The sequence below is a fragment of the Melozone crissalis genome, unplaced genomic scaffold (assembly GCF_028551555.1).
Source record: "Melozone crissalis strain CALT ecotype California unplaced genomic scaffold, PUWL_Pcris_2 ptg000114l_1, whole genome shotgun sequence".
NCBI classification, from domain to species: Eukaryota; Metazoa; Chordata; class Aves; order Passeriformes; family Passerellidae; genus Melozone; species Melozone crissalis.
Genome location: NW_026535891.1, coordinates 982,933 through 995,421, shown reverse-complemented (window position 1 = coordinate 995,421; position 12,489 = coordinate 982,933). Strand labels below are relative to the sequence as shown.

Below are 12,489 nucleotides of genomic sequence, written 5' to 3'. Positions count from 1 at the left end.
AGGGCCCTCAGGGCTGCTCCACAGACCCAGCAATGTCAGGCGTTGAGTTTTCCTTTTTTTAATAAAAAAAGCAAAGACCAGGAAAATGTACAGCTGGCTTGGCTTTGAAAAGGCAGCTCAAGGACGCTGGAAATGGGGTGGGGGGGACAGCCAGGGAGCAGTGGGGGCACCCCAGGGTTGGGACCATGAGGGGTGGGGGCAGTGCAGGGTGGGTGCCCATGGGGCTGGATTAGGGAGCGCATCCAGCACAGCTTGGCCCATGTTGAGGTTTTTGTGGAACTTTTTGTTTTTTCCCTGGTATCAGCATCCACCATTCCCAGCCATGCCCACCCCATGGTGACATTTCTGCTCTGTGCCACATTCATGACCTCTCTCCTCTCCCTGTCCCATTCCCTTGCTCCCAGGGCCCATTTCACCCTCACCCTCAGAACGTGAGCCTTAGGTTAAAACAGGTGTATTAAATAAAATAAACCATGCTGAGGTTTTTATGGAACCTGTTTTTTCCCTGGTATCAGCATCCACCATTCCCAGCTGTGCCCACCCCATGGTGACATTTCTGCTCTGTGCCACATCCATGACCTCTCTCCTTGTCCCACTCCCTGTCCCACTCTCTTGCTTCCATTCCACCCTCACCCTCAGAACGTGAGCCTTAGGTTAAAACAAGTGTATTAAATAAAACAAAAACAAAACCAAAAAAAACCCTTTCACAGTCCCACCCCTCCCCACACCCTCCCTCCCCAAGGTCTCCCTGACCCACTGCCATTGTCACGCCGTGTCCCCCGCCGGCACGTGCAGCCTGTTGTTGTCCACATCCACGTCCCCACCGAGCTGCAGGCAGCACGCCTGGGAGCCTTCATCCTCCTCCTCCTCCTCGGTGGCAGCTCCGGGTGCCGGGGGCTCCGCGGTGCCCCCGTTGAGGGGCACCTTCTCCCTCTGGCGTGACGGGGGGCTGTGGGGCGCGCTGCAGCCCCTCACCTTGCTGCGAGCCCTCAGCTGGTCCCGGTAGGCCATGAGGGCCAGGCAGGCGGCCCCGGCCAGCGTCACGGCCAGCAGCACCGTCACCGTGACAAACTGGGACCAGTACGAGCGGGGCGGCGAGCCCACCTCGCCCAGCTGGGCCCCGCCAGAGTCTCTGAGCTGGTAGCGAGCCACGGTCCAGGTGTAGCCGTTCTCTGTGGCCTGGCAGGTGTAGGTGCCGGCCATTCCCTGCTGCATGATGACCACCAGCGTGTGGTCAGGCTGCAGCACCGTGTGCCCCTGGGCACTGCCAGGCTGCTGCCAGCTGTAGGTGGCCAGGGCGGAGCGGCGCGGGCACGGCAGCTGGACCACGGCGTTCAGCGGGGGGCTGAGCCCTGTGGGTGTGGAGAACACAGTGATGTGGTGCACCTGAGGCAGAGGAGAGATTTTCCAGGGTAGAAATCTATTTTGATTTAGGCAGAATGTACATCTTTAAGTGTGTAGCTTTCTGTGTAGTCTAGCTGCAAAAAGCCCAAGTATCATGGACATCTTTTATGAAAAATCCTTTCCTTAGGATTTTTCCTCCTGAGAAGCTGGGAGGCCTCAGGAACAAATGTAAACAATGATTGTCTGCTGCTGTAGAATGCAACAGGTGCATCTGTGATTGGTCTCATGTGGTTGTTTCTAATTAATGGCCAATCACAGTCAGCTGGCTCAGACTCTCTGTCCGAGACGGAAGCTTTTGTTACCATTCTTTCCTATTCTATTCTTAGCTAGACTTCTGATGAAATCCTTTCTTCTATTCTTTTAGTATAGTTTCAATGTAATATATATAATAAAATAATAAATCAAGCCTTCTGAAACATAGAGTCAAATCCTCATCTCTTCCCTCATCCTCAGACCCCTGTGAACACCATCACACCTAAGCTCAGAGAAACTGCTTCAGTGAAAGACAGAGATAAGGGAGGAGGAGACAGAAAGTGATAGAGAGAGACAGAGACTGCTGTGAGAGCAACTCAACCTGACCTAGGAATTCTTTCTGATAAAGAAGAACTAGCGGCAACTGCCACGCGAAATTCATAAAAAGAAACATGTAAATATTTACAAAATATAATGTAAATATTTATAAATGTATATTGTAAATATTTATAAATATAAATGTAAATATCTATAAAATAAATATTGTGAAATTGTGTGCATATGTATTTGAGAGGGGGATAAAAAGGGACCTGAAGCTCCCAGAAGTACACATGTCATTTTAAGGGAGCGATTCCCACATGCGTCCAGCGCTGTAATAAACATCCTGGCTTTACAACTTTCACAAAAGCTGTAGAGTTTTGTTCATCCCCACAAAACACACCCCATGAGCCCCATCCCACCCCCCATGTACCCCCATACTCAACCCTGCACAGCGGGATCCTCCGGTGCCCCCCAGGAGCGGGGCATGGCCGCACTCCTCCCGCGGTGGCACACGGCGTCCGGTCTCCCCTTCTTAACATCCTGTAGCCACTCACTCCTGCACCCAGGAGAGAAGGGTCAGCAGCACCCCAGTGACCCCCAGAGCCCTCCCAGCTCCCACCCTGCTGCTCACTTGTTGTCGGTGGCGAGGTGGGCACGCAGGCAGGCGCCCCCGGGGCTGTGCCAGGCGCAGTAGGGGTCCCGTGCCAGCACGCACTCGGCGCAGCTCCGGTGCAGGCTGCAGTTGGCCAGCGGGACCTGCAGGACGCCTCTGGAGTAGCCCACGTAGAGGATGCCCTGGGGAAGGAGAGGTGCAGGGCTGAGCTTTCCCCCAGTGCTGGTTTTAGGGGGCTGTTGGGTGTCTGGGTGCTCACACCTGCCCTACCTTCCCTGGTGCCAGCAGCAGGTTCTTCACCGGCTCTGGCGCTGCAAAGAGCTGGATGCTCTCCACGATGTGGGCACCCTCCACTCCCTCAAGCTCCACTGCCTTGTGCAGGAAACCCTCGTCTGTGGGGCATGGGGACATTGCTGAGGCTTTGGAGCCAAGGGGAGGGTGGGATGGGTGACCCTGTGTGCCCCCCGTATCACCCCACCTGTGGCCAGGAACATGACACGGTACGGGGTGCCCAGCACGTCGTGGGTCTCATGGACTGTGATGCGGGTGTAGGTGACATCAGACTTCACCAGGAGAGGCTTCTCCTGGAGGGGTGACACCTTCCCATCCATCAGGAAATGATCCTTCATGAAGCTGAGGGCTTTGTCCGAGGAGGCACCCATGGAGCACTGTGCGGGGACAGAGGGGTCTGTGCTGGGGTGGGAAACTGAGACACAGGGAGGGGAGGATGTGCTGGGGAGGGAAACTGAGACACAGGGAGGGGAGGATGTGCTGGGGAGGGAAACTGAGACACAGGGAGGGGAGGATGTGCTGGGGAGGGAAACTGAGACACAGGGAGGGGAGGATGTGCTGCAGAACCACGCCTGGTCAGCATCAGTGGGGTGCAGAGGGACCCTTCTCCTTTCCCATCCCACCTGCAAGTGTGGGCACACAGGGATACACAGAGCCCATCTCTTGGGGACCAGTGTTGTCCCCTGGTGGGGAGCACACCCCTGAGGGGCAGCACTCACACTGCCAGGCCGAGGACTCATGTCAGGGCCACTGTAGACTGTCCAGCGAGAGCTCTCCTTGTTCAGCTCCTTGTACTTGCCCTTGAAGACCTTCTCCAGATCCTCCTGACTGTAGGCACAGACGGCGGCACTGCCCGCCCTGCCGGCCTGCCTGCAGGGAGGGACAGTGGGCAGCAGAGTGCCCTGGGCTCTCTCCACAGCCCTGGGCACTGACCACTGCCAGGTGAATAGCCCTGGGCACTCAGCACTGTGAGGTAAACAGCCCTGGGCACTCACCAGTACAAGGTGAACAGCCCTGGGCACTCACCACTGCCAGGTGAACAGCCCTGGACACTCAGCACTGTGAGGTGAACAGCCCTGGGCACTCACCAGTGTGAGGTGAACAGCCCTGGGCACTCACCACTATGAGATGAAGAGCCCTGGGCACTCACCAGTGCGAGATGAAGAGCCCTGGGCACTCAGCACTGCCAGGTGAACAGCCCTGGGCACTCAGCACTATGAGATGAAGAGCCCTGACACTCACCACTGCAAGGTGAACACCCTGGGCACTCACCAGTGCCAGGTGAACAGCCCTGGCACTCACCACTGCGAGGTGAACACCGCGTAGAAATCAGCGCGGCCGTCGTGGCGGGGCAGAGCAAAGGCGTGGTGGATGACGTTGAAGGGGAAGTGGCCGGGCTCGGAGCACTCCAGCTGTGCCTTCAGGAATGTTGTCCACTTCTTCTGCAGCACCTTGTCCCCTCCTACATCGCTCTGCAGGAAAGTGCTCATCACCGAGGTGACATGACCCCTTTGTCCCCTGCCATTGTCCCCTGTCATCATTGCTATCACAGTACAACTATCATCCCCATTATGGTCTCCCATCACTGTCCCTGTCCCATTGTCTCCTGTCACATCATCATCATCCCCCACTGTCATTCTGACTTTTTAAGATTTTCTAAGCTTTCTGATGTTGACATTCTTGTAGCGAACTTTCTCACACACTTTCTGTAAATAACTCATTGTTTTGCATTCTTTTATGGCCTACCGGGACCAGCTTCTCTTTTCTAGAAGAGAAATTTGATAGACTGTTGGATTGTCCAGTGTCATTGGAGAGGTGGCACTGTCACCCTCCAATCCACTGTCACTTTCAGAAAACCATAAATGCTAAAGTCAGAAAATAAACTTCCCTTTTTTTCTTCCTCACCTTGAGAGCAGCAGTGTGCCCTCGTGTTCTTTCGTGTCCTATAGTGACACCCCATCACTGTGCCCCCACTGCAGCCCACCACCACTCCCTGCTCTCACACCTTGCAGACACGGGCCACCCGTGGCACCAGGAGCTTCTCAAAGAAGTCAAACTCATCTGCTGTCTCCTCGAAGAAGAAGTAGACCTTGTCGTCCCCAGGGAGGCTGAAGGAGGCCACGAAGGCGGCGTCGGCTGCAGGTAGGGATGGGTGAGAAGCTGGAGCCATGGAGGGCTGCAGCACCTCCCCAGGTGCAGCACCTTCCATCTGCTCACCCGAGAGCCAGCGGAGGAAGGCATCTGTCTTGAGCAGCGTGCGGGTGCCCAGCGAGCGGGAGATGATGGGCTCGTTGCCCTGGAAGTTGTTCATGGTGCCAGCATAGAGCTCTCCGTCTGCCCAGGGACACAGAGGGGGCTGAGCCATGGTGGGGACCCCCCACCCTCGGCCCTCCACTCCATGGGAGCCCAGCTGAGAGGCCACTGGCCCCATACTCACCCACCAGCAGGGCCGTGTAAGTGTGCTGGGGATCGAAGGGGCACTGGCCCTTCCCGTCCAGGAAGGACTGTCCTCTGCCACTGGCCAGCGTGAAGCTTTCCAGGTGCTGTGCAAAAGGGGAGAAAAATCAGCCAAAGGACTGAAAACAACCCCAAATCTGTAGGGAATGAGTGTGGAATACCTTGCAGACATAGGGTGGCCCATGTCTTCAAGGTGGGTGCAGGGATGATGACAGAGGATGCTGGGGGTACCCGGCTCCTGTCACCTTCCCTCATTGTCATTTTGGGGAGTGGCAGTCGCCACCACGTGCTCAGCATGGAGGAGGCTGAGGCAGGGACAGAGAGCCTGGAGTCACCTGAGGGGACCCAAAATTGGGGTTTCCCTGCCAGAGGAAGAGTTGCCGGCAGCTGAACGAGAATCACCAAGGGCTCCTTTATCAGATGGCACACAAAGATGTCCCTTGGGGGGGACACCCAGCACCCCCATCCTGGGCTCGCTTCTGGACTGTATGTTGTAGGTCCTGACAAAATACAACCCCACAAGCTGCCCAGAGAGCCCCAGAATGCTGCCCTGGGGAGGACACTCACGATGTAGGTGCACGCAGGGCTGAAGGCGTAGGTGCCACAGGCGTAGAGGTGGGTCTGGTTCAGGGCCACCAGGACCCGGATGAAGTTGAAGCACTCAGTCTGAGGGGGAAAGAGTTGGGTGCTGAGCATCCCCATAGCTTTGTGGGACCCCTGAGCCCCCCACAGGGCCAGCTCACCTCTTCGCTCTTCTTCTTAAAAACGCATTCAGATATTTTCACATCTGTGGGTCCCCACCTTACCTACAAAGGAAACAAAGATGTTCCTGGGCTGTCGAGCCCAACCCCACGGGAAAATTGAAACACAGCAGAGGCGCCTCCCTCTCCCACCTCCCCAGAAGGGGTGCTGCTCACCGAGGCTTTGGCACGGATGCTGCCAGGGGTGCCAACGGCGAGGGCCAGCAGCCAGTCGCGTGCCCCCACGTAGAGCTGCTCCTCGCTCTCATCCAGCAGGAAGATGTCGTAGTGGGACACGTTGTCCTGGCTGAAGTGGGTGAGGGTCCGCCGGGGGTCCCCTGGCAGCAGCAGAGGGGGTGAGGGGAGCGCAGGGGTCACACACACACCCCCCACCACCCTCCGTGTGCGGATGTGGCAGCAGCTGCCAGCGCAGCAGCTCTGTTTAATCTCACACAGGAAATGGGGTGCAGTTCTTCCCCTTCAGATTTCATATCACCATCACCCCTTCACCCTCCAGCTCCCCGCTTCCCACTGTCCCCTCCAGCTCCTGCTGCAAGAGCTGGACATCCCCAAGCTGCAGACCCCCAGAAATGGAGTGCATTTCCCCCCCAAGCTGTGCCTGTGATGCTTTGGGGCATCTGTTTGGGGGATGCACTGCCCCAGGGTGCCACCCTGGAGGAGTCACAAACCCCAAAGTGTCAGACTGGGGGTGTCACCAGTCCCCAGGGTGCCCTTGGGCACAGGCAGAGATTGCAGATTCTCATTCATCCCTAGCAGGCACCGAAACTGGGGGATTTTTGCAATTTTGGGCATGGCTGCTCGGGGAAAGGGAAGTGACAGCGCAGTCAGGGCTGGAAAGGCACGACCCTGCCGTGGGGCACAGACCCTGCTGCAGCCCGACTGGCACATCCCAGCCCCCCCAATCCCCTGCTTTGCCCCCATGCGCTGCCCTGTCCCTTCCAGAGGCAGCTTCTCATCCCCGCAGGGTGACCCTGAGCACACCCTGGGTGCCAGCTGGGTGACAAAATCACTGGAGGATCCGGCCCATCGAGTGCTGGGGTGCCAGTAAATGATTCTGTCACCCCCCCGCCCCAACACCACCTGCAGCCACTGGTGCTGTCCCCAACCCTCTGAGGGTCACTCATGGGGCGGGGGGGGGGCTATGCTGGGGGGCACCCCAAGGTTCCTGATGCTGGATGCTCTGCCCTGGGGATGGACCCTGACCCAGGCAGAGGCTGTGTACCCAACCCTGGGGGTGGACACTGTCCCACACAGAGACTGTGTACCCCCCTCCACAGCTGTGTACCCCCTCCCCAGCTGTGTACCCCCTCCCCAGCTGTGTACCCCCCTCCACAGCTGTGTACCCCCTCCCCAGCTGTGTACCCCCCTCCATATCTGTGTACCCCCCTCCCTACCCCCCTCCATATCTGTGTACCCCCCTCCCCAGCTGTGTGCCCCCCTCCCCAGCTATGTACCCCCCTCCCCAGCTGTGTACCCCCCTCCCCAGCTATGTACCCCCTCCCCAGCTATGTACCCCCCTCCCCAGCTGTGTGCCCCCCTCCCCAGCTCTCCCACGCCGTACTCACCGCTGGGGAAGGCGAGGCGGGGCAGGGGCTCGGCGGAGCAGAGCAGGGCAGCCGGCACCACCACCCCGCAGAGCAGGCGGAGGGCGGCGGGCATGGCTGGGGGCGGCAGGGCTGCGCCCCACGAGGGTCCCACCACCATCCCTGCGGGCAGGGAGGGACAGGGTCACACGCTGCTGCCAGGCTGGCTGCGTGTCACCGCCCCCGGCGGAAACCAGAGGGGGGAAGCGGTACCCGAGAGAGGGAAGGGGAAGGGGGTGTCTGCAGCGCCTCGAGTCCCCACGCGGCCCCCCCAGTTTGGGCACGAACTTCCCACTGCCATGCCGGCACCCAGAGGGGTGCCCCGGGCCTCTGGGCTCGTCACCAACATCTTGGCACGGTCAGGATGTCCCCTCACCCTCTGGATTCCAGCACCAACATCTCTGGCACAGAGATGTGCCCTCGCCATGTGGGGCTCCTGCTCCACAATCTCTGGCACAGAGATGTCCCCTCACCACGTGGGGCTCCCAACATCTCTGGCCCAGTCAGAGATGTGCTGTCACCTTCTGGGGCTCCTCTACCAAAATTTTGGCACAGTCAGGAGGTCCCCTTAACCTCTGGCACTCCTCTACCAAAATTTTGGAACTGTCAGGATGTCCCCTCACCCTCTGGGGCTCCTGCAGCAAAATCTTGGCACAGTTCAGAGATGTCCCCTCAGCCTTCTGAGGCTCCTCACAAAAATCTCTGTCACACTCAGAGATGTCCCGTTGTCATGTGGGGCTCCTGCACCACAGTCTCTGGCACAGAGGTGTCCCCTTGCCCTCTGGATTCCAGCACCACAATCTCTTGGCACAATCAGAGATGTCCCCTCGCCATGTGGGGCTCCTCACCAAAATCTCACAGTCAGAGACATGCTGTCACCTTCTGGGCTCTTGCACCAAAATCTCTCACATCCAGAGATGTCCCCTCACCATGTGGAACTCCTGCACCACAATTTCTGGTACAGTCAGGATGTCTCCTCACCCTCTGGGCTCTTCCACCATAATCTCTGTCACAGTTAGGATGTCCCCTCACCCCTTGGGGCTCCAGCACCAAAATCTCTGGCACAGATATGTCCCCTTGCCCTCTGGATTCCAGCACCACAATCTCTTGGCACAGTCAGAGATGTCCCCTCAGCCTTTGGGGCTCCTGCACCACAATTTCTGCTACATTCAGAGATTTCCCCTCACCCTCTGGGCCCCCTGCACGGGACCCCGGCACAGAGGCATCCAGAGGCTCCTGCCTTTGCCCCCAGAGCTCAGAGCCCATCCCCACCAGCGATTCCTCTGCCTGGCTCCATCAGTGACCACAACATCCACAAAATGGTGGGGGACACACACGGGAACCCCTTCCTGCAGCGCTGGGGACAGAGCCACATCCGCAGAGCCCGGCGGTGCCCAAACCCCTTTGCCCACGGCCACCGCGTCCCCAGCGAGCAGCATTACCTCTGCGGCAGCCCAGGACGGAGCCTCTCACCTGCAGCCCCGGCACGGGAGCCCCGGGCAGGTGCCCGAGCCCCGGGGGCTGCGGCCACGCGTGTCCCGCGGCTCCATGCCCGGCTCGCTCCGAGCTCCCGGCCCGGCTCCGCCGAGCCCGGCCCAGCCCAGCCCAGCCCCGCGTGGCTCGGGGAACCTGAAAGTCCTGCTGGAAGAGGACGAGCCCCGGCAGGTTGGGGCAGTGGGTGCCTGAGCCCGCCTCTCCTGCCTCGCATCCCTGCGGGGCGAGCAGCGGAGCCTGGCGGAGGCGGCCGGGATGGGAACCGGGATGGGGAATGGGCAGCTCTGCTCCTGCAGCTGGGTGCCCCGGGGGTGGCAAAGTGGGGGGAAAGGATGTGCCCAGGTGCCAGGCTTTGCTCGCTGGGGAAGGCTTTGGGGTGAGGAAAATAAATGGCATTTTCCCTGCGGATTGTGCAGGCCAACAGCAGGCCTGAGCATCATCCCCCGAACAGCCCCATGGGGATAGGTATCACCCAGAAAACCTGCACCCCAAAACAGCCTCATGGGGACAGGCATCACCCTGAAAACCAGACCTCCAGGGGGGAGCAGTGCTCCTCAAAACAGCCCCATGGGGCACCCCAAAACAGCCCCATGGGGCACCTCACAACAGCCCCATGGGGCACCCCAAAACAGCCCCATGGGGAACCCCCAAAACAGCCCCATGGGGACAGGCATCACGTAGAAACCTGCTGCCCACAACAGCCCCATGATGCACCCCAAAACAACCCCATGGAGCACCCCAAAACAGCCCAATGGGACACCCACAAACAGCCCCCCATGGAGCACCCCCATAAACAGCTCCATGGGGCACCCACAAACTGTCCCATGGGGCACCCCCACAAATGGCCCCATGGAGCACCCACAAACAGCCCCATGGAGCACCCCAAAACAGTGCCACGAGGCACCCCAAAACAGCCCCATAGAGCACCCACAAACAACCCCATGGAGCACCCCAAAACAGCCCCACGGGGCACCCCAAAACAGCCCCATGGGGCACCCACAAACAGCCCCACGGGACACCCCCACAAACAGCCCCATGGGGCACCCCAAAACAGCCCCATAGAGCACCCACAAACAGCCCCATGGGGCACCCCCACAAATCTCCCACAGCTGCTCCCCAAACCCATCTTCCCCTGGACATTCCATCCTCAAGCCCAGGCTGCTCTGGGCTGGCTGTAGGCAAGAAACCCCCAAAACCCAAGCCCTGGAGTTGCTCACCATCCCCGAGGCGCCCCAATATCCCTGAGGCCGAGGCTGAGGAGCATCCTGCCCTGCTGGGGCCTCCTTACCTGCCTCTGCCATGGCCAAACAACCCAGGGGAGCCCCGGCAGGGCAGCGCTGTGCTCAGCACCTTGCTTGGCTGGGACAGAGGCTCCTTGTGAGCACAGGACGCTGAAAGTAGGTTACTCTGCCCCGGATTTCCCACTTGGCAGGGGCTGCAGGGGGACGGGGCCGCACGGAGCCTCGGACCGGCCCCATTGTTCTGCCCTGGGCTGCAGCCACCGAGGCCGTGGAGGGAGGGGGGGGGGGGATGGAAACGGGAGCAGAGGCTCCTCAGAGAGGCTGGAGATTTGATTTGGCCCCTCAGAGAGGCTGGAGATTTGATTTGGGGCTGTGGTGGGGCTGAGGAAACCGCCGGTGTTACCCAATGTGAGTCAGGAGGGCTGAGGCAGGATGTGAGGTGGCAAGCTGGAATCCCCTCTCAGCCTCGTCTCTTCTCTTTTTTTGGGGCCCCTGGTCACGGGGGTGTAATTTGGGGTGTAATTACATCTGGGGATTTAATTTACAGCCTCCTTCTATAGGATTTGGCACATGGGAGGGAGACCAAAGGTCTCTCATCGCTGGGGTGCTTCATTTTCCCCCTGGTGCTTTCAGGCTTAGCACAGCTGTGGTTTCATGGGTCCTGCTCCTGCTGGCATCTCCTCCAGGAGGATTCCCTCTAAGATGGGGTTTGGAATGTAATTTCCAGCTTCCCTCTATAGGATTTGGCACAAGGGAGGGAGACCAAGGGTCTCTCATCGCTGGGGTGCTTCATTTTCCCCCTGGTGCTTTCAGGCTCAGCACAGTTGTGGTTTGTTTCATGGGTCCTGCTCCTGCTTGGATCTGCTCCTGGAGGATTGGGAATGTAATTTCCAGCCCCTCTCTATAGGATTTGGCACATGGGAGGGAGACCAAGGGTCTCCCAACACTTGGATGGTTCAGTTTTCCCCTGGTGCTTTCAGGCTGAGCACCAGAAAGGTTTCATGGGTCCTGCTCCTGCTGGCATCTCCTCCTGCAGGATTCCCTCCGAGGCAGGGAGCGTTGTGCTGTCAGTGAGCACAGGGCCACAGGATGGAGCCAGGCCCAGCCCTGGTGCTCACCAAGGTGGGCAGTGATGGATGCACTGTGGAGCTGTGGCACTGATGTGCCAGCTGCTCAGACATCCCCCTGCCTCAGTTCCCAACAGTTTGCTCCTTCTCTGCAGCTGGGCTGCAATTCCCTGCCCATGCCAGCTCCCAGGAGCATCCCCGTGGTGTGGGGGGCGCAGGAATGATCCCAACACCCACGAGGGGCTGGGGCAGGGGGGCCTGGGGGAGGCCCCCAGATCCAGATGTGAGGGGGAAGCCCCGAGATCCAGATGTGTGGGGGGAGCCCCGAGGTCCAGATGTGAGGGGAAAGCCCCGAGATCCAGATGTGTGGGGGAAGCGCCGAGATCCAGATATGTGGGGGAAGCCCCGAGATCCAGATGTGTGGGGGAAGTGCCGAGATCCAGATGTGTGGCAGATGGAAGGCAAGGCAGGAGGGGGTGGGCTAAAGGCACGGGACGATGAAGGGGAGGAATTTGGGGGTGCACACAAGAGGAAACGGGAGCTGATTGTGCCCACGGGGTTGCTCCATACCAAGGGTGGGGAGAGCTGGGGGGTGCACGGAAGGGAGAGGAGGATGCACAGGAGGGAGCTGAGGGGTGCAGGAGGTGTGGAGGGGTGCACAGGACATGGAGGAGAGGGAAATGTGGGAGGAATGTGAAGGCAGGAGGTGCGGGGGGTACCGGGGGTCTCCCCAGGGCCGGCACGTCATCCTCATCCTCATCCTCATCTTCATCCTCATCCTCATCCTCATCCTCATCCCCATCCTCATCCCCATCCTCATCCCCATCCTCATCCTCTTTGTTGCCGCTTTCAGCATCAGCGCTGGGGGTCCCCCAAGCCCAACCCCACTATGGCGATTTCCCCCCTTTCCCCCTCCACCTCCCGCCCCCGTGGAGCCTCCCCAGAGCCCCCGGGGCCCCCCGGGCGCCCCCGGCCCCGGTGGCGGAGCGGCGGTACCGACCTGCGGCGGGCGGGCGGCAGCGGCATCCCCCGGCCCCGCATCCGGCTCACGTCGCCATGGCTACG

The 12,489-nt window shown here is 59.6% G+C and overlaps 1 protein-coding gene across 2 annotated transcripts; it reads right to left on the bottom strand.

The window, feature by feature from the left end:
- Window positions 1-741: 741 nt before the first annotated feature.
- SEMA4A (semaphorin 4A) lies at window positions 742-12,489 on the bottom strand. Of its 2 annotated transcripts, none has more exons than XM_054292711.1 (15): window positions 12,425-12,489; window positions 7,605-7,745; window positions 6,196-6,356; window positions 6,022-6,084; window positions 5,846-5,944; window positions 5,259-5,364; window positions 5,039-5,155; window positions 4,827-4,957; window positions 4,124-4,293; window positions 3,541-3,691; window positions 3,009-3,198; window positions 2,801-2,922; window positions 2,549-2,712; window positions 2,361-2,473; window positions 742-1,352 (listed from the first exon to the last, which is right to left on the bottom strand). In XM_054292711.1, exons 2-15 carry the CDS (start codon window positions 7,741-7,743, stop codon window positions 766-768), a joined length of 2,313 nt encoding a protein of 770 aa, XP_054148686.1. In that variant the 5' UTR covers window positions 7,744-7,745; window positions 12,425-12,489; the 3' UTR covers window positions 742-765. The 2 variants fall into 2 exon arrangements, with proteins under 2 accessions (XP_054148686.1, XP_054148685.1); XM_054292710.1 differs by lacking the exon at window positions 12,425-12,489 and adding an exon at window positions 10,405-10,432.